At 21.9% G+C, this 23174-nt stretch overlaps 5 protein-coding genes across 7 annotated transcripts; 4 read left to right on the forward strand and 1 right to left on the reverse strand.

Annotated features, from left to right (window-relative positions):
- Positions 1-2748: 2748 nt before the first annotated feature.
- On the reverse strand, positions 2749-5419 carry eIF2D (eukaryotic translation initiation factor 2D). Its single transcript, XM_011496656.1, has 8 exons — positions 5278-5419; positions 4765-5149; positions 4059-4694; positions 3843-3985; positions 3670-3750; positions 3378-3582; positions 3152-3320; positions 2749-2813 (listed from the first exon to the last, which is right to left on the reverse strand). The coding sequence occupies exons 1-8, from the start codon at positions 5331-5333 to the stop codon at positions 2749-2751; spliced, it is 1740 nt and encodes a 579-aa protein (XP_011494958.1). The 5' UTR covers positions 5334-5419.
- Positions 5420-10695: 5276 nt separating this feature from the next.
- Rpn3 (regulatory particle non-ATPase 3) lies at positions 10696-12582 on the forward strand. Its single transcript, XM_011496657.1, has 2 exons — positions 10696-10788; positions 11015-12582. The coding sequence occupies exon 2, from the start codon at positions 11045-11047 to the stop codon at positions 12542-12544; it is 1500 nt and encodes a 499-aa protein (XP_011494959.1). The 5' UTR covers positions 10696-10788; positions 11015-11044; the 3' UTR covers positions 12545-12582.
- A 4442-nt stretch (positions 12583-17024) lies between these two features.
- Positions 17025-17902, forward strand: EMC4 (ER membrane protein complex subunit 4). Its single transcript, XM_011496658.1, has 3 exons — positions 17025-17083; positions 17200-17471; positions 17655-17902. Exons 1-3 carry the CDS (start codon positions 17025-17027, stop codon positions 17849-17851), a joined length of 528 nt encoding a protein of 175 aa, XP_011494960.1. The 3' UTR covers positions 17852-17902.
- Positions 17903-18565: 663 nt separating this feature from the next.
- LOC105359904 (uncharacterized) lies at positions 18566-20853 on the forward strand. 3 transcript variants are annotated; one of them, XM_011496661.1, is made up of 4 exons: positions 18566-18795; positions 19106-19187; positions 19333-19557; positions 20717-20853. In XM_011496661.1, exons 2-4 carry the CDS (start codon positions 19106-19108, stop codon positions 20737-20739), a joined length of 330 nt encoding a protein of 109 aa, XP_011494963.1. In that variant the 5' UTR covers positions 18566-18795; the 3' UTR covers positions 20740-20853. The 3 variants fall into 3 exon arrangements, with proteins under 3 accessions (XP_011494963.1, XP_011494962.1, XP_011494961.1); XM_011496660.1 differs by having other exon boundaries at positions 18567-18795; positions 19070-19187; XM_011496659.1 differs by having other exon boundaries at positions 18567-18795; positions 19083-19187.
- Positions 20854-21304: 451 nt separating this feature from the next.
- Positions 21305-22911, forward strand: LOC105360060 (ankyrin repeat domain-containing protein 39). The gene is made up of 3 exons (XM_011496836.1): positions 21305-21382; positions 22233-22357; positions 22484-22911. The coding sequence occupies exons 2-3, from the start codon at positions 22243-22245 to the stop codon at positions 22909-22911; spliced, it is 543 nt and encodes a 180-aa protein (XP_011495138.1). The 5' UTR covers positions 21305-21382; positions 22233-22242.
- Positions 22912-23174: the final 263 nt, after the last annotated feature.

A 23174-nucleotide genomic window follows, 5' to 3' on the forward strand; every position in this document is an offset into this window, starting at 1 on the left:
AAATAATCAAGTTAAAATATCTGAAATTGTTTTCATTATAAATAAATTTCCTTTTTATTATAAATTATTTTTTGTTTAAGTTTTTGTTGTTAAAGCTAAATAAATTAAACCTGATTTTATGTTTAAACTCCAGTTAGTTCATTCATTTTTTAGTTTTATTTATTAAATTTCTAATTTTATAATTTTAAACATTAACACGTTTCATTTTTATTTATGTAAATTTATTAAAATATGATTATTACTTTTTCTAGGTAAGTTTAGAAATTTATAATTGTCTTAAATAAATTAAGAAATTAATTCAAATTTGTATTCAGATAATAAAAATGATATAAAAATGAATATTATATTTCCATTTACGTTTTCATCTATTTAACATAAACATATTTTATCATTTTTTCATTTGAATTATACAATTATTTTGAAAATTAAATTTCTTGATTATATTTAAAATTTATGATATATAATAAATAAAATTTATAATAAATAATTATTATTTTTAAATATATAGAATAATTAATTAGAAATTAATTAAATAAGCAAACAATAGGAAAAGCAAGTGTTATTTCAAGAAAAAGGATTTTTAATTTTTGTAATTTGCTGTAGGTAGATATTTTTTTAACTCAAACACGTTTGTAAATTTATGAGTTAAATATAAATGTATGATTTGATAATTATTTTACTTATCTTAAACAAGATAACTTTATATCTAGTCATGAAATTAAAAAATGTTAACTACAAAAATGGATTGGTTTCTCGACAATATTTGAAATCAGATTAATTTTGTAAATTTTATTTTATGAAATTGTGTATTATTATATTTTTTTTGGAAAATATTAAAATATTTTTTATTTTACAATATTGCCGAAGAATTGTTTGTAATCATTCTTAAAAGATTGACTTTTTAAACTATTATATTCGATTTTAGTTCAAATTTAATAACAATTTGTTGATAATATTAAGAAAGAAATTTATATTTATTACACTAACATAATATATTTGTATAAATTCATTTATTTCAATAAATTGAATAATCATAATATATAATCACGACTGTAAAAATGGAGAATTCTAATTTTTTTTATTAACTGCGTATCTATTATTAATTTTCAATCTCATAAAAGTAAACACTGTAACTATTATAGAATGCTGTATTTGTATATAAGCAGTAGGATCATCCTTAATGATACAATAAAAATACAATATAAATAAATTGTTATAGACTTTGATACGTCTGTATACATTATATTCATTTTTGGTAATTAAAAAAGGTTTCAACATTTATTTATTATCGCTAATATTGTACTGAATTATATTGCACTCCTATGTACAAATTTAATATTAAAATTATAATATTTCGTACCAACATACAAAATAGTTTTATGAAATGGATAACAGTAAAAGATGTCATGCATGAAAATATAATTTATGGAAAATACAGCAATAAAAACATTAATTGAAATTGATTAATAAAAATTAAATAAAATTTCCCAAATTAGTATCCAAGATTTTTACAAGTACAATGATATTCACGTATAACTACTGTATTTAATCATTGAAAATTGTGTTTCAAATAATATATTTTTTTAAAGAATTTTAAGGAAATATTAAGGAAAAGATTTCAGCAAGATTATCTTTCAAAAAATGAATTTAAGAAATATTTTTAAACAAAGAAATAAAAGGTTTGATTTTATCTAACCCGTGTCTTAATTTGATGAACTGAATTTGTAACATAATATAATAAATAAAGGCATACTATTTAGCTGGAATTATAAAATTTTTCTGTATGTTAAGTCTAAGGTGATATTTTGAAGCAAACAGAATCAGTTTCACATTAGCCGACATTTAAAATACTTTATCAAATTATAACATGACTATAGACTATATTTACGTTGGTTTAATGAAATTTTAACAAAATACGTAATTTATTATAAATATCAATTTGAGTAAATCCACATGTATATATTTAAGTTATATTATGGGGCACTAACATATAAATAAACCTATTTATTAACATGTAAAATGTTGTAAACACCGCTTTAAATTTTAATAAAACAAGTATTGTTAAAAAATATGACTTTTTTGTTATTTAATAATTTTATATAACTTAATGTTAATAAACAATATCTTAATACCATCATTATAATTAAAACCTAATAATTTGATAAAAAAAGTATAGTTACACTGTATAAAAATGACTCATAAAATCGAAATGGTAAAAGTTGTTAAGAAAGAAATTTTATTATTTTACTACTTTGAATTTGTTACTATATGTTTATTAATACATTCGAAGTAGATATATAGATGCATTAATTTATGAATAATAAAAATTGAAAATTAAATATAGAATTATAAAGTATAAAATCTAGTTTTAATTTCATAATTACAAGTAAATTTATTAGTTCCTAAAGAATTATTTTGGTTATCAAACAAAATGATTTTGGTAATAATATGAAAATTATTTTTTACATATGTCATTAAATACATTTTTTAAAGTTATAAAATGTTAGTAAATTTACTCAATATGATAAGCAATTTTATAAATTTATTAAAAGTAAATGCAATTTAACATTTTTCCCATAGAATAAAATAATCATTATTTTAATTAGGAAATTTACTTGAATAAAATATTATAATAAATATATTAAGACAATGGAATATAAAATATAATGAAATACAAGGAATGAAATATATAAAAATGTGTTTAAATGTAATTTTATTTCCAAAGATTTTTGTGCATATAAATTTTGATTATTTCTTTTTTTTTGGAGCAAATTCCAAACCCTTTATATGATTTTTATTAATATGATACTTTTCTGTAATAAAATTATTCATATAATGAAATCAACATAAATTTGTATAATAAAATAAATGAATAAACATAAATATTATAGTCTGTCAAAGATTTTGCATTATTCTCAAGCATAACGATTTACATCATTAAAATTTAAATATAATTAAAATATACCACTTTTTATAATTTATGAAATAATAAAATTGCAAAATATGTTATAATTGATTTATATTTAGTAATGTAATTCTTATCTTTCAAACTATTATACAATGATTTACAAAAATAATAATATTATAATGAATATTTTGGAATAAGAAAATCATAAATAATAGTGTATTATTTTTAAAAGAAAAAATTTACCTGACAATAATTTATATACATATAAAACTTGATTGCCTTGAACTAATACACTTGGTGTTTTTTTCCCTGACACATTAGTGATTGTAGCACTTGCACCTATCACTTGGCATTCTTTGCTAAAATCTTCAAGTTTAATACCAAAAGTTTCCAAATTATTAATTAATGTAACCTAAAATTAGAAGATTTAAAATTGAATCAAAAGTTTTACAGAAAATTATTATTATACCTTTTTACAGTGTGATCTAGTAACTACAGTAATATCAATAGGCTCTAATTTTCCACTGTGAAGTATTTTATTTCCTGCTACAGTGATTTCATGTGTATGGGTCATTTTTCCAATAAACTTATTGATACCATCTTCAATTGTTATGTATTGTTGATTTTCTTTTGTGCGTAAAACATCAGCAAGTTGCGGATTGATTTTTACTAATCTATAATAAAAAAACATAAAGTTTGAAATTTCAATTATACAAATATTAATTTTATAAATTCTTTCTTACAAATAAAATTTAACTTACTTTCCATTTTGAAGATTTTCAATCTTAATATACTCAGTAAAACACTTTCGAATTTCTGGTCTCCTTATAATGTCACCTTTTCTGTAATATACATTAAACATATACACTAAATATAAACTAAACTTTTCATGCAACTTATTTTTTTTAAATTTTATAAAATAATTACTACTTACTCATATCCAAATTTAAAAAGAATGGGTACTACAGGTGCTGTTACTCTGAAACATTCAGATATTACGGGAGCATTAGACATTTCAGATTCTTTACTAACAGATTCTTCCATTACAATAAAATTTTGTATTAGTGGGTGATCATACTGCAAACAAATAATTAAATTAAAAAAATAATATTTTATGAGAACAAATGCAAATATTTGATATAATGCTTACTTTAACTGAAAGTAAAGTTTCAACACCCTTTAAAATTGAAGTTTCTATAAGACCTTTTGCTTTCATATTAGCTAAAAAAACAGACAATTTTTTGTAAGATGATTTTTTAACATCAACAGTACTTCCTGTTGGACATGCACTAATAATATGATTTTTAAAAAATGTTGATGTAATCAAAGGTAAATCTTCTTTTTTTAAACTAACTTTACAAGCCTTAAAAAAACAATATTCTAATAATTTATCCATTTTTTGTAAAGGGTATATTAATTCTTTTTTTTCATTATCATTGAGTAAATCATTTGACAGAGAATTAGATTTTAAATCATTTACAGCAGCTTCAATGTTGGTTTCATCATTTTTATTTGTAATTATGTTTATATTATCAATATCTACAGACACTCCATCAATATCATTTGCAATCTGTCTTTGTATACTAATTGTACTTTCGTTGAAAGATCTAATCTTAGATTCATTTCTTAAAAGTGTAGGTGGTCCTAATTTCGGTCTGACAAGTGGTTTATCAATATTATAAAGATAATCACCTATTACATGCACAATATCCACACATTTTCCAGAACCTGCTGACATATACATATCTTCACTAGATCTAGCAGTAAGACCAATTGCTATAGGAGCCTAATTAAATAAATTAACATTAGAAAATAATTTTTTATATTAAATTTTATAAAAGTAATCAAATAATTACCACATTATCATCAGTAATTATAGATACTAAAGCACCCTTTTTTAATTTACCATAGCAATGGAAATTTGAAAAATTATCGACAACTACTCCAGGTAACATTAAATTTGCACCATTAGCTAATTTAGAAACAATAGGAGATTTGATTGTGTAACTATAAAGTAAATTTGGATGATGCCACAATGTAAATAAAGTTGGAAATAATTCTGATTGTGAATTCAATTGAAAAAATAATGGAACTTTAGCATTGCAATAAATTTTTCCCATCTCTGCATTATGGGTAATTATTTTCAAAATACTAACTGATTCCTTTTTTGGTAAAAGGTTTTTAATTTCTTCATTTTTCAAAGAAGGAAAATTTTGGCCAACTTCATCACACAATTTTTTTCTATAAAAATTTTAATATTGGAATAAATTTATTATTAAACTCAATTTAGTTATAAATTCAATTAAGTAATACAATGAAATAATTGTATTTCATTAATTAAAAATTGTTTATAATTTTGTTTATCATACCTTTCAGTTTCTTTCAATTGATTATTTGACCTAATTTTAAAAGGCTTTATAAACATCTTCTTATGAAGGTTTTAAATAAGACTATAATTATAAAATTAAACAATAATTATATGTATTTCAGTAACAAACAAGTTACGTTGAATTTAATATACTACATGCAAGTTATTTCTTTATTTTACTATTTACATTAACTTTTATAAAAACCGTATAATAGTAAAACTGTCAATTTACAATTTTTATTAATAAGATATCTATAGAATATAAGAAATTGAAGGTTAATCCACTGATTTTGTAGTGGATAACTCATCCAATATTTTCTAAAGTGACAGGCATATTATTATGAGATTAGGGTATAAAACGCTATCCAAGCATAACTCCACGAATTTTCAAATTTCATAAAAAAATATAAATTAAATTAAATAAATTAAATATAAATTAAATAAAAATTACAAGTTCATGTCTTTGTAAGCCATAAGTATATTACTTTCTTTTTATAAATTATAAAATTTACTCTACTCTAAAATTTACTTTTAATAAATTAGTTTTTCAAGCATACATTGCGCATGCGTAAGGATTCTTATGAAAAACTTACAGATTGTGAGAAAATAATTTAATATTAGCACATAGTAATTATGTTAAAGATGATAATTTTAACAAATATTTAATATATAATGATATTCTTTAATAGATATTTTGTATATTTTCTATTTCAAATTACTCTATAAATAGAATTTTTAAGATCATTATTTATGGTTTAATTATTTACATAAATTATATAATAATAAAAGTTTACTTTTTTAATCACATAATTAAATAAAATGGTTCAAATACAGTTCTCAGACAATCTTTTATTTCTAAAGATTTGAAAGATTTTGTTTATAAAAAAAAATGGAAATTTAATTAAAAATCATATTTGTAATTATCTAGTATAACGAACAAAAAAAATTGATTACGATATAACTAATATATTGTAATTTAACCCGAAAACTGTTTGCCTTTGTGATAATTCAGTGGCGATGCATGTGAAGCATAACAAAAGAACCATTCGTTCACTAAACTTAAAAATAGTTATTAAAGCAATATAAATATGTAGATTTTAAGAATTTATGTTTATTATAAAATTAAATACGTATAAAGGAATTTTAATAAATAGCAATGTACTATTTGTTAATATACTTTTTTTAAGTTTAGTGTACGAATGGTTCTTTTTTATGCTTTACATACATCGCCACTAAATTATCACAAAGGCAGTTTTCGGGTTAAAATACGTTGCAGGCATTCAAGTTGTTCTTGATTATAAGCAGATAAGGAAATGTCTTCGCTATACTTTGCAAATATTAAAAATATTTTTGAATAACAAGAAGTGAAAATGTAAACTAAATACTGATAAATAGTGCGCTTTTGGAAGTTTCTGAAAAGAAAATAGATTTAAAAAAAACTAAGAAAAATATAAAATAAAATTTAATATTAAAATAACTTAAAATTTATACAAATTAACAGAACAAAAATTATTTGGATACATAAATATACCTATTTCTATACAAATCAAATTGTGAACTGTAATCAACGATGATTACATAATGATTACTTAATGATTTGTTTAAATATACATATTTTAATTTTATTTAATGCAATTTGTGAATTGAAATCAATAAGTTTACTGTCAGCTATATAAATGTGTATATAAAACAATTTTTAGACGATAATAAATAATTATAAAATTTTCTACAAAAGATTAAAAAATAATGTAAATATAATAATTTTAAATAACATTCTCATTAGTATATTTCTTGGGTTAAATGTATTCTAAATTACCATAATATACTTATTATATAATGAATTTTATTCAGCAGATTTTGATAAAAACCTTCTTATGTTAAAATGAGTAAACCTTTTTTATGGTAAATAATTTCATGAAATTCTTGTATAGCTGAATTACAATTAGCCATATACAAAGTAGATAGTTTTTTATTTAGTGAATACAGTATACACACACACACACACATATATATATATATATATATGAAAAAGAAGGGGGCAACTAATTTTCATAAATATATAACGAAAATATATAAAATTAAGTTTCCTTTTAGAATTTTGAAATTTTATAAAACATTATCAAGAAGATAAGATAGTTTCTTCAATACAATAAAGTAATAGTAATAAGTATAAGGAAAATGAAAAATATTAATGAAAAGTATGTATAATCAAGTTATCTTTAGAAATTCAACGAGTATGAATAGAATTATTTTTTTGTAACAAATTTTTATATTATATCATATTAATAATTGATTTTAAAAAATCATGCCAGGCATCAATAATTTAAAAAATATCATTTTAAAGACATAACATATACAATAATAAAATTTTTATTTGTATTCATCGATACCATTATATAGTAAAAAGTTATAACATATATAAACTAAAAATACAAATATTAACTCTTCCACAATGCTATACACAAATTATATTGGGTGTACAATTGTTGACAAAGACTTGAAATAATATTCTGTCATTCTTAAATAACTTAGAATTTGTAATTTTATCAAAAATTGGTAATATTTTTATGAAAGTCCAGAACAAGTGTCATAAATTATCTGTAGACATTACTATACATATATGAAGAGTATTGAAAAATGAAATTGGATTTCTAAAAACATTAAACTATTCAATAAGTTGATGTATTTATTAAATTCATATATTTTAATTAATTATGTGTATGTCCAATAATTAGATGTGAAGGTTTGATGAAATTACTTGCAAATACATATCCCTTTGTGCAAAGAGACGAAATTAAATGAATGATGTATGGCAATATGATAAAAAGCTAAAACTTATAATAATATGAAAATAGAAATTTGTACATAATTTATTGTTTTTCATCATGTGGTTATACACTTCCATAACAGTAAAAAATACTATATTTATCTTTGATCCAAGATATAAAAGCAGTTAGTAATAGAAAGGAGGAAACGAAAAATTATATTTTCTCCTATATTAAGTACAAATTAGTTAAACTTCAATCTTTTGTATTCTATATTAAACATCATAATATATATAAGTAAGAATATTTAAAATTTTCAATATTTAGTTAATAAATATATGATTGAAATATATTATATCATAGATAGATTAAATTATATGATAGAAATATATGATAAAATATTTTTATTTTCATTTTTGTGTTATAAAATATTAATAAAAGTTGCAGAAAAATATTCTTTAAAATAAAACTCAATAAATGATTCTATTAATACAAGAATAGAATATAAAAGTTCTGCAAAATAATATTTATTGAATTAATGACAATAAATTGATTTCTTTGTTGTATACTAATTTCATATAATCATTTCAAATTTTTAATTTTAACATTTATTAATCAATATTCAAAAAAAATCACTGAATTTTTGTGAAGGTATTTAAATCTTAGGAAAAAACATTAACATGATATATATAATGCATATGATAACATTTATATAACTATTAAATGCAATTTCAATCATAAAGTTAAAAACACTTATAACAAATAAGCTTGTAATAGAATGGATTTATAACGTTATATTACCTTGCTTGGGAATGTCACGACCACCCTTTATATTAAATTTACAAGATGCTCTAACTCTACTGACAAGGAATTAAAAATTAAAACAAAACAATTATTATAATGAACAACTTTATTTATTTACGCTATATCGATTTTAAACAACTATATTTAAAGAAATGTGCTATTATAAAATATAAAATAAGAGTTAATAAAAGCACAATGGTCCAGCATAAACATAATATCAATATATTATAACATATATAGATATATATCTGATAATGTTAATAAAAAAATTTTAAATGACTTGTATGGTTTAACAATAAGGAACTTCATAAAAAATTCAAAGAACAGCGTGGTAGAACTAACGTAATTTAATTTTAAGATTAAAAAAAACTAATTATATATGCTTGTTAATCCAATATAGATAATGTTATTCTGAAAAAATACATTAGTTGTTAAACATATCCACCTTTTTAAAAATGATAACAAATAGCGTTGTTAAGTCCTTTCAATACTTCGCCCTATAGAAATCAAGTTCGTATAATACAGAAAAATAGATAAAGTTGAAATAACCATTTTACTATTTTATTTAAATTTAATTATTATTGATTGTAATGTCCATAGGCCACATTAAATACTTGTACATAGCAGAAAAGTTTAACCTTGCAGATATATATTAGATATACAAAAGTAGATAGAATGTATAAATATATAAAAATATAAAAAGTAACATTAAATTTTACATTCATTTAAACTTTAAAACTTATTTTAATTGTAATATTAAAAATAATTTTTTTTTACATTTTATTTATTATAAACATACGATTTTAAAAATTTTAGAAAGACACTTGTTTGGTTGTTTACAATTAAAAAAATTAAATATATATTTAAAAATATATAACTATACAATATTGTTTATTATTATTTTTATAATACTATATACACTTTTCTTATTTAAATCTGGTGTAATTTTGTTTTTAACTTTTTTAATGAATTGATCTTATTTTTCTGCTTGTTTATGCTATTTAATTTTTTCACTTTTATATTATTTTTTGTTGGTATTTGAATAATCTAGTAGTATAATGAAAAAAAGATAAACAAAATTTTCATCATTATTATATTATAGAGTTTTATTAATAATTTTATATATGTTATGTCATTTTTTTTGCTTCTGGCTCTTCAATATTATTTGCTGTATTTAATCTTAATAAAAATAGATAATCTTATTATAACTGGATACATTTTTTAAAACATTTGAAACTGTCTTAACAATGACAATGTAAGTCTTTAATATTATTATGATTTGATTTTTTAACAAAATATATGTATATTTATATTTTTCAAATCTTAAAATTATTTATTTATTACAAAAGGAATAAATATTAATATTAAAACATTTAATTGATAAAAAATTATAATAGAATGAATACAATATAAAAGTGAATTTTTAAAGAATCAAATATTAATTAAAATTTGTAAATAAAATAAAATAATTTAAACAATTATTTTTTATTTCAAGTTTGACATTATGTATATACAAATAAAATATATTATTAATTATAAAAAGTTTTAAATCATATTTAAATTATTTACATTTATAGTTACATGAATAATATAGGAAAAAATGTTGAGTAAATAATTAAATCATGTAGAATGAAGCCTTAAAGTATAAACAAAAGAAATGTAAAAATTTTTTTTTATAAAAATGTGGTATATTTATATTTATTTCTTTAAATGGCATGTACAATCGCTGACATTATGATTGAATCTACACAAATAGCTATTTATACTAAATCCTCCTTGAACACCAATAAGCTCAGATCTTACTACGCATGCTTAAAAAGACGTTTGTCTATGCTTTTTAACTCGAGTTGAAAATCTATACGTTCGCGAGTAAATTGGGTGATGATACTGCATCATTTCAATAATGACATATTAAAAGCTGGTGGAAGTAGATTACTTATATTGTGAGTATAATTACATTAGTGTATATTTTTTATTAAAGAAATATAAAATATATTTTTCAAGGAAAATATTTAATCTATTTAAATAGTACTAATAAAATAACACAAAAATAAAAATTGCGAGGTTATACAATTAAAGAAATTAAATATTTCAAATGTTATAAATTAAAAAAATTATGATCTTTGTTTTGCTTCATTTGTTTAATTATTATACATTTTTTATTTATAGGTGTACTAAGTTCTTTAAATAATCATTATTATGGGTGTTCAAGGAAAAAATATAGAGGCTATGGAAGTTGAAATTACAAATCCTGAATCTAATAATAGTGAAGGTGATGTTGGTGAAAAGAAGGATCTTGATCTTATAACTATTCATGATCTTCGAGAACATACAAGACAAATTGAGAAAGCTGTTCAAAATAAAGAACCAAGATTTATTTTAAGAGCATTAAGAGCTTTACCTAACACAAGACGTAAATTGAATCCAATTGTTTTACGTGGTATTATAAGTGGATTTTATACAAAATCAGCAACAGAGAAGGAAGCTCTTTTAGGATGGATTGAAGAACCAATGGATATGGAAGGTACTCAAGCTGTTATTCAAAGGTTTAGAAGTTCTGCTATACCTTTATTACCAGAAATCGACTCTTATATTCATTTACTTATACTTGTAAGATTAATTGATACAAAGAAATATAAGGAAGCTGTTCATTGCTCCGAAGCTCTTATTAAAAAAGTCATAGCTCTAAATCGAAGAACAATTGATTTAATTGCTGCTAAGTGCTATTTTTATCATTCAAGAGCTTATGAATTAACAAATCAATTAGATAAAATTCGTGGTTTTCTTCATCTTAGATTACGTACAGCAACACTTCGTAATGACTTTGAGGGTCAAGCTGTTCTAATAAACTGTCTGCTACGAAATTATTTACATTACAATCTTTATGATCAAGCAGATAAATTAGTTCTAAAATCCACTTTTCCAGAAACTGCTAGTAATAATGAATGGGCTCGATTTTTGTATTATTTAGGTAGAATTAAGTCTGCAAGATTAGAATATTCAGCTGCTCATAAATATTTAGTGCAAGCTATGCGAAAAGCACCACAGTCAACAGCAGTTGGATTTAGACAAACAGTTCAAAAACTTGCAGTAACTGTAGAACTTTTGCTAGGTGATATACCAGAAAGACAAATTTTTAGACAAGCAGCTTTAAGAAGAGCTCTTGCACCATACTTTCAACTTACACAAGCTGTACGACTTGGAAATTTGCAACGTTTCGGTGAAGTACTAGAAAATTTTGGGCCTCAATTTAGATCAGATCATACTTTTACTTTAATTTTAAGATTAAGACATAATGTGATTAAAACTGCTATTCGTTCTATTGGTCTTTCTTATTCTCGTATTTCACCTGCTGATATTGCTAAAAAATTAGGGTTAGATTCAGGAGTAGATGCAGAATTTATAGTTGCCAAAGCAATTCGTGATGGTGTTATAGAAGCTACACTTGATCCAGAAAATGGATATATGAGAAGCAAAGAAACAACAGATATATATTGCACACGAGAACCATTACTTGCTTTTCACCAGAGAATAACATTCTGCTTAGATTTGCATAATCAAAGTGTTAAAGCTATGCGATATCCTCCCAAATCATATGGCAAAGATCTTGAGTCTGCTGAAGAACGTAGAGAAAGGGAACAACAAGATTTGGAATTAGCAAAAGAAATGGCTGAAGAAGATGATGATGGATATCCATAAATAAAAATTATAATAGTTATTAAACTTTGTTTCCATAAAAAAATTTGATGGTTTACTTAATTTTCTGTAATTATTGTATATTAATATAGTTGAAATTTTTTTAAAGCTTACAAAATAAAATCTTAATATACAATTTGTCTTTTATACATTAATTGAATGAGTGCCAAAGTTTAAAACAGAAGAGACAGGCTAATAAATAATTTGAATAGGTATGAATTAGTATTCATTAGGTATTAATTAGAATGAACACTTAAATAAATTATACTAAAAAGAAACAAGGCAATGGTGCAATGTTTCACCATTTACCATTTCATGTTACATTGGTATTAAACTGGACCGTATTTGAGATTGCTATTATATAAGCCATTATTAGTGTCTAAATAGTTAATTTTAATAGTAATCGTATTCAGCTTTTATCTATTTCCCCATTCTTCTTATTTTTCGATATAATTTGTTTTTTCTTTTTCCGTTAATTTATACCAAATACTTAAATATGACTTCCTTTTATTGTTTCTTTTTCGCATTTTTTCCATTTCTTTTAACAATTACTGACTATTTCTTATAATTAACTTCGCGTTTCCAATGCATTTTTATAAAGTTTGTCAACATTACTTTTCAATACTTTCAATACTTAATACGAGAAAGAAGTAAAAAGGTATACGTTGAAGTTATTTTTTTCTATGGATAGTTTTTCATTTATTTATAATTTTGCTTATAGATCTTATAAATGTAATGGTAATTTTATTTTCGATTCGAATACTTTTTGAGTTTGTTAACTTTAGATTATATATATATTAAATCGAGTAACATGGGTAACCTGCGGAATTTTTTGTCCAGACGACACAAGTGTTTCTGGATTTGTCACTGCTCTTACAAACTGATTAATTTCTTTTATGCTAATTATTCAGTTGATGTTATATGATAGACCTTCTTGGAATTCAAGAATTATTTATCACCGTTTGGTTACTTATATTTCTTTTAATTAAACTCTTTATCTACTACTGTATCAGGCCCGCAATATAATGTATAACTATTGACCATAAACTCAATTTACAACCACTGTTATCTGTTACAATTAGTGGTTCAATAATGGATATAGGAACCCAGACTTTAAAATGATAACAATTTGTTCTGGACATTATATAATTATAAATGTATTTTTAATTAATATTTGTTGTTTTATCTACTCCTGGAAACTCTACAACTCTATAAGTATCAATCAACGATATATTTAATTTATTTCAATTTTTATTGTTTTCATGAAAATAAAAAATATAAAGATCCTTAATTATAAATTTCTGACACGAATTCTTACCATTTTTATGCATTTCAGTTAATATAAAATTACTAAAAATTTGTAAGAATCAACTTCGTTTATACGCTACAGGCTCAAATATCAAAATATGTTGCACATTACATAGCCCTTTTAAACATTATATTAGATAATATGATAAATACTAACTTTTGACATTGTATTCAATTTATAAGGAACAAAATAAAATCAATAGATTACGTTTTTGTACTGTATTATGATTATCTTAATCTGATAAATTTTTTAATTTTAATTAGGGAAGTATTATTGTTTAGATCTTTAACAAAATCAAGTAATCTTCGGTTGATTATACTTATTGAATGATAGAGTTTAATCTCATTCAAATGGATCTCGAGTACAATAAAATACACATATAAAATCAGTTGCTGCTAACCCGATTATGAAATTTCCTGTTTTCTCCCCATAAATATCTGTAACAGATTTTGTTAATGCATTCGTCTTGTAGCATTATAGGCAGCTCTTCGTATTTGACAGAAAAAGAACTATCTTTCCTAGGAAGTGATTTAATGTATATTGTATTTCTATCTAAGAAGTTTCCTCGGTTATCATGGAAATCAATCAGATTTTTGTATAGTGTTGGAATATATTGAGGTCTTATACAACCCCAATATTCTATTATTTATTCTAAATAATTTTATTAGTATTTTTCTTAATTACGCATACTAGAAGGTTTTCAAAGGATATTCTCTTCGCTTATTGAATTTTCAATTATTCCTTAGTATTCTGAATTCTTATAAAATAATAACGACGGGTACACAAAAATTGTAATTATGCATGAGTTCTTTTTTATCTTACAAAACAGCTATCTAAGCTTCAAATAGTCAATCTTAGGAGTATCAATCTTTTCTTGGAAGCGGCAAAACAACAGCAGAAGTCTGTTTAGCTTGCTAATTTTTTTTATGATTAACAATATTTAAAACAGAGCAAATTCATTTAGTAAGTTATTTACATGAAATGGTATCAACATGTAACATCGTTTTTTGACAAAATTACTTTATACTATATTATAAATACTCGGGAGTATATTTTTTGCAGTTAAATACGGTAAAAGTAAATATACGATTTTTACGTTTGTAGTCTACTTTCCAGAACTATAATTCATACTTTTTGTATTACTGGTACTATTCTGTATAAGTATTAGATGCAATTTTGTTTTTTTTATTATATCTCAGGTTAAATGTTTCTTTAAAGCTGATTGAATACAAAAGATTTTCATTTGTCTTTCTTAACGAAAGCACATATTTCTTAGTTTTTTTTTATCTTTTACAAAACATTGATTCTATTAATATTTATTTACATATCTATTTATTATTTCTTGATTTACTATGAACTCAGTATTATTATATAAATTAATTTATTAAATATATAACTAAATATAATATAATTATACTTATTTATTATCATTACAATCATTCTTTGATATGAACTTATATGCAGCAAATTTCTTGTAGATAAAATTATCGGTACGTTATTAAATTTAAGTAATTTTTCAATTCTCAGATATTTCATATTTAACTTCCAGTATTTTTATATTTTATATTGTTTGATTTTATATTTATTAAATCTGTTAGTTTTTGCATTCTCTTTACTTCTAATTAACATTGTGATTTACTCTATTCTGTTCTAGTTTTTTTACACCATATCCTTTATATAATCCTGAATTTTTTACTTACTGCAACGAATATTTGATTATTTTACATATAACTGTGTTATAAGGATTTGAGAGAAACCTACCTTTTTACATTATTTTTTTGTTTAATCCCATAGCTGTCATCATTTATCACTTTTTATTTACTATTCTAGATGAATTTAAATAGCTATAGAATCAAATGGTATTGAAGTGTTTATGATACATTATATATTTCTTTCTTAAAATAGTAAAAATGTAAATAAGTACAGATTGTACATAGTTTTGAATGATGTAAACGATTTTATGTTGCAGATGTAAATTTTATATATCTTTATTTAATATATATTTTTTATTTATAATATTTACAATATTTAAATAAATAAATATTATATAAATACAAAAATAATTTACTAAATATTGATGTATATATGAGAATAATTAGAAGATATTAAATGTCACATGCCTAATAAAGTTATAGTAAATAATATCGTAGTTTACTAATTATAATTTTATTTTTAAGAAATGATAAATAAGATACAATTTCTGGATTTTTTACGAAAAAGTATAAAAAGGTCATTTTATGTAACTTACAATTGAATTTGCTAAAAATTCTAGATTTTAATGTCTACGTTTTGACTCTAGATTGATTAAATATCATAAATTCTTTATTTACTAAAATTAGTTTCACAGCTTTTAATATTATAACGCAAACGTCACGTTGTTTATTTTTATGTGTATTATGATAGAATTTTTTTATTTGAAATTATTTAATTTTTAAATATTGAGAATAATAAACCTTTAAAATATTTTTAAATTATCTAAAAATATTATGTAATTCAAATTTTGTGTTATCTGATATTAGAATTGATACAAATTATAATTTGCAATTTCTTAATTTTTTTGGCGACATTTAAATAAATAAAATTTTATTTCAAAATGAATTTTAGAAATATTAATACATTTTTTCCAAATTGAACACCATATGTAACAACGCGAACAATTAATTAGGCTTTCAACAGTGAAAAATCTAGTCAAAATAGGTTAAATGGAGCGAGTTCAAATACGTAACTTCTATGAGGAATATGAAAATATAGGAATATTTACGACTGAAAAAACAAAAATAATTTGTTTCTAAATTATATGTATTATAATTGCTTTCAGTTATATGAATATCTGCAATAGAAAGATAGAAAAAGTGAGAAATATTACAAAAAACGAATGAATACCAAAATTTGTTAGCCATTAGTATTCTTTTCATCTATATATCTAACTAGGATTTATATTGAAGGAAAAAATTAATCGCAGACCTGTTAACTGATATCTCATTTGCGCATGATTAAAAAAGCGCACTATATTCTCCTATCCACATCCAATTTTCAGGTTTTGGGCTGTTTACATTAGTTCCGCTATAAACACATTAAGCCTAAATATATTTTTGGAAAACTTAGTATATTATCGATAGTATCAATCATATTTAATACAGAAAATAAAAAATTTCGACAAATATATTTTTAAAGATGTCAGTTCAAAAATTAAATACGAAAAGATTTAAATGGACTTTAGATTTTTCTTATAAGTATATATTATATATTTTTTTTATACTTGTATAAAGTATCATAACCTTAAAATAATATTATTTATACTTACTGTTAGTTGAATTATCAATTAATTACTTTAAAATATTTTTTTAAGAAATAAACAAGAAAGAAGCATAGAGTTAGCATCACCACCAGGTTATACACACGGAGTTGCTCTTGTTCATAGTACTGATCATTCTCGAGAATCTCATTCAAATCATTTAATAATTAAGAAATCATGGGATCTAGCTCTTGGTCCATTAAAACAAGTACCAATGAACCTTTTTATCATGTATATGGCTGGAAATTCTATATCTATATTTCCTATTATGATGGTTGGCATGTTAATTATAAGACCAATTAAAGCTCTATTTACATTACAACAAAGTAAGTTACAAAATTCTTATTTCGAATAAAAATATATCTGGTTTTGTAAATGTAATTAAAACAAAATTTTGGTTACTTAATTTAAAAAAGAAAGTATTGTTTTTAATATATTAAGTTATAATTGTTAAATTTGTTTATAATTTTATAAAAATATTAATTTGAAATAATTTTATAACTTTATAGCATTTAAAGTAATAGAAGGTACACATGCTTTTGGTCAAAAATTTGTATTCTTCTTAGGCCAGATAGTAAATATATTTTTAGCACTTTATAAATGTCAATCAATGGGTTTATTACCAACGCATGCATCTGACTGGCTTGCATTTGTAGAATCTCAAACAAGAGTAGAATATTCTGGTGGAGGTTTTAAGTACACATAATTAAATATATAAAAAATAAAATTATAATGAAATAAATTATTCTTAAACCTACATTTTGAATTATCTATTTTATAAATGTATACCTTTATAATAAAGTTAATTTATATTATAATTATTTTCTGATTAATTATATTAATGATAGTCATTTTTTTTTGTAATCTTCAGTAAATTCTTTTAATCGTATAATTAGTTTCCCAGGTTGGTCAACACGAGGTATCTGAAATGATTTTTTTATGATTTTTTTATATATTTACAATATTGTTAAAAATTACCTCATAATTTTGACTTAAATAAATTCCAGCATAAATGCCAATTCCAAGTGTAAACTGAAATCGAAATCAATATGATAAAATATATTAATACATTATTCAATCGCTTATAATCTTTTACTAATACATACTAGAAACTTGAACATTGTAAATACAATTTCGACAATAATATAAGGGATATTATACGCGTATTTACTTATATATTTATGAATATGTTCAAATCATACGATAAATCCTAAGTAAAATATAGTTTTCTTATTTAAATGTCAATTGTTAATTTATTTAGGTTATATTTTTGGACAAAATTTAAATCCGTTATTTGATAGGTTGGCTTTTTTGTAGTTTTGGAAATCGTATAAGATTCATCATATTAAATGGAAGACTATACTATTCTTCAATTATTTGTAATTCATGTTCATTTATTCTTACGCGTAATTGCTGTTCATTCCATTTCCTTGTAAAACACTAATCTGTATGCGGTTATTAAATTTACGCGCACCATTATATTTATATAAATAAGACAAAATAATAATTAGAATTTTTTAAATAAAAACTGTAACAGTGGCTATATTTTCTTTGACTTCGTTTTAAGAATAAAAACAAATTAATTTTGTTTGCATTTGGAACAAATGATCATGTTTCCGTAAACATAACACGAGCGTATTTTTTAAAAGGATAAATATATTAGTTTAGATAAAAATTTATCTATATATTAACCATTTAATATTTTATTTATAAGCTTATCACAGAAACTCCTTTTTTAACCTTTTTTCACGTTTTTTCTACACATATCTAATCTTGTATATCAAAACTTATATTTTCATTTTCATCCAAAATTAGATATTCCCATTGCAAACTCGTATTGTTAATTTAAACTTATAAATCTTTTATTTAATTACACAATAAATACTGATATTTAAAAAAAAAATTTTTATACTGTTATTAACAGCAATTTATTATAGATTAATAACGGTCAATATCACAGATGCCGTACATTTTGGTTCAAGGCAATCTTTCATCTTACACTGATACATATCCTTGGAAAGTACTTGTTTCTGGTTTAAAAGGTATTGTGTATCAGTTTACTGTAGCTTTAATTTTATAACATTTGTAGAAATCTTTTCATTAAATTTAATTGCTATTTTTTGTATAACTTTTTTTGAACTATGATTGATTAATATTTAATAATTATTTGAATAATTATTAATATAGCAACAGACATAGAACAATTAAATCGCTTTACATATGGAGGATATTGCGATGATTCAACAATTGTATATTTACAACATCCTTGCGTTATTTTAACAGCCCTTGAAGTTTTGGGATATAAAGTTGTTGCATCTTCCAGTACTAGCGTTAAAAAAGATTATAATGAATATATGTGGACTATGAGAAAAGATTTTTCAGAACCAGAACCTGATGCTGTAATTAAAGCAGGTGAGTAATTGTTTGTAATATTTCCTGTTAATTATGTTTTTTACTAAATGGTATATGTTTGCAGAAATATATATTTCAATAAATTTTTAATAGTATATATATTATTAGGGTAGGAGTAGCGCGTTTGTACTTAAGATGATCATAAAGATATTGAATTAATAGTTATCATCTAATAGAAAAGTATGGTTAAATATAGTAATATATTCATATCTATACTTTATGTTTATCTTCATTTATTTAATTTGTAAATTAAAAGTAAATCTAATATAATATTAAACTTTATATTAAATGTATATTAATGAGAAAAATTATACATAAAATTAAATATATATTAAAAATAAGTATTTTTTTATAATATACAGAAATACTGTTATATAGATATGGAAAGTATAATGGCAAACTAATAAATATTCTATCTTGATGTGTCAAATATATTAAATTAAAAAAATATTTGAATTATAATTTACAAATTATTAGCCCCAGTTCCTATTACTCACAATACATAAAAAGAAAATGGTTTAAACTGAATAATAAGTATCGCTTTTAATATGCTACTTGTTATTAATGATAATTATTAACTTATAGTTAGTTGCTCATGATAATAACAGTAGAATAATAATTAATTTGTGCATAATAAGAGTTATGATGATATTCCAAAAGAAATAATGTAATTTAGTAATGTAAGCAATACTGTGATGATTTTGATTAAATACAATTTTAATTATAAAACACAAAAGCATATTGTGTTTTTTGGAAACAGTCATATTTTGTAATTGTGACTGCAGGACAATAATCAGAATTTGATAAAATATATAATATGTATGGTGTATTTTATTTGGTAAGCAATAATTAGCTATAATTGGCAGCACTATACTTTGAACATGGTGAGCTGATCTGCTTGTAATTAGTATTAATACAATTATTTTTTCCGGATTTCATGTTATTTTTGACAAAAATACAATAGAATGATTCGTGCTAGTTCATTATAATGAGAACTGATTTATGTTTTACTGGTGTATTTCCTTTTATGATACTACATTAAAATGTTATGTTTTTATTTATATAAATTGTAATTTAAAATCCTATTAGTTAAAAAAACTAATAAAGTATTGTATATTTATTATATTAAATTATATTTGTTCTAAATTATTTATTTTAGAACTCAAAAATAATGAGGTCTGAATGAAAGAATGCAGTAAAATAGAAATTAAAATGTCTATAAAGTCAACAGAAATATTTGGAAATGAAAGTTATTACTATATTGCTATAAAGGGTTCACCCTTTGCAATGGATTGCATTGCATTTGGATTAACAGATAACGAAAATCTGGCAATTTCCAAGAGATTTTCTTATACAGAAAAAAATCTTGTAAATGGTGTTTTAATCAATGGTTAGTATTTTATTAATTATACAAATTTTATAAAAATAATATATATACATAGTCCTTTGTATATCGTTAAATGTACAAATTAAATGTTCAAAATGAAATAAATGTAATATTTTATATTTTATAAAAACTATATTAATTAAAAGATTTTGATATTTACGTTATTATAAAGTTCATTTTTTTGTTTTAATTTCGATATTATAAATTTGTACAGTATAATAAATATACTAAGAACCTTTCTTAATAGCATTCTGTTTATTTATAATTGATATATAAAATGGTAATAATTTAATAATTATAGGACCACCGCTTAGTGTTATAAACGCTCTTTCTGAATTGGGTTACAGAGTTATTTGCAGTACTGGTGATACAGAAATTTTATGGACTCTTCAAAGAGAAACTTAAAATATTTTGATTAATATTTTGTTTTAGGGAATGGTAAAACAAATATCAGAGTATTATAATGAAAGATATTTTATTATTACACGATATATGAGAATAATGATGATTATAAGTTTTAGAAAAAACATACTTTATTTTCAATTTATTATTATATAATATATAATTGCACTGATAAACATATTTTTATAATAAATATCTGATAATGAATTTATGTTTTTATTTTATAAAAATAAAATAGAACTTTTATTTTTAATATGACAACATCTAATACTTAAGATAGTGAAAATAAAAAGATTATACTGAATATTTTTTATAATTTTAAATGTTTTAAAAAATAATTTATCTCAGAATATACTTATAATAAAAACTTGAAAGAATAATCTAAAGGAAATTAATTAAAGTAAAGATTACTATATTACCTATATGCATAAATAAAAGTCAAAATATAATAAATTAAGGGCAATATATATTTGTGTAATAATAATTACATTTCATAAAAATATTTAAAGCATATAATTTTGAGGTTATCACAAAATATATAATATAATAAATATAATGTATAAATTAAACTTATATTTTAAATATACGTATAAGACTTTTATAGATTCTTCCATTTGTCATTAGTTTACTAGTTATTAATATATTAAAAAGTGATCTTATGTCAATAAATTTTATGCTAATATTTGAATTCAGTTATTTTGTTAATTATTAATTTTGTACTATTAAATCGTTGATAAATCTTACAGAAATTGTAAATAGTTGTGCGCCTATAACATTTGTAGTTAATTATTATAAAAATATAAAGATTATTAATGCAAATTTTTTTATTTTTATCTTTTCTTACAATATAAAGTCAAAGGAATAAATGAAGATTAATGAATTTCAGATAGTTCGTTATGGAATCAACTACCCATGTCCACCATAACAGCTCATGCTGTAGCTATAATTTGGGAAATACATTTAGGCAATCTTTATCAGAATTAGATTTTGAACGTGGTATATGGTATGCAGGTACATATTACAATTTTAATACAAATAATTCGATATATTTAAATTCATATTTTGAAAAATATAATATAAAATACTACTTATAAATTAAATATAATTAATGTTCTTTCATTGAATATTATATTACAGCTCAGTATAATGATCTAGACAGAGTAAGATATCTTTTAAACAAGGGTATATCTCCAAATGTAGAAGATAATGCAGGATACACTGCTTTACATTATGCAGTTCGTAATGGTCATGATGAAATATGTAATGAACTTTTGAAACGAGGAGCTAATGTCAATGCAGTCACTAGATCAGGAAGAGCAACACCTCTACATAGAGCAGCAACTCAAAAATATATTCATATAGTAGAGTTATTATTGAATGCTAATGCAGATACAAATATGCAGGATGTAGATGGTTTTACTGCATTGCATAGGGCATTGATAGCAAATTGTGATCAAATTTCCAGGATGTTAATTCCCAAAACAAGAATGGATTTAATAGATAAATTTAATTATACTGTAAAGGATTTATCAGAAAAAATTGGCAAACAAGATTTATTTTTTTAAATTAAAACTTGAAAATTTGAACTTAAAACTACAATTAGTATATTTTTATTATTTAAATTTTATTTTGTTTCTACAATATAAAAGATTTTTAATATCATGCTTTTGCTTATATTAATATAAATAGCCTTATATTGTACCAAATACTGTAATTTATTTTTAAGTAATATTTTTTTAAAAATTAACTTTTTTTCATATTATATAAGTTTAATAATTTCAGTAACAAAAAGAAAATGAATATAAATTTTGATTAAAAAAAATATTGA

The sequence above is a fragment of the Ceratosolen solmsi genome, unplaced genomic scaffold (assembly GCF_000503995.2).
Source record: "Ceratosolen solmsi marchali unplaced genomic scaffold, CerSol_1.0 scaffold29, whole genome shotgun sequence".
NCBI classification, from domain to species: domain Eukaryota; kingdom Metazoa; phylum Arthropoda; class Insecta; order Hymenoptera; family Agaonidae; genus Ceratosolen; species Ceratosolen solmsi.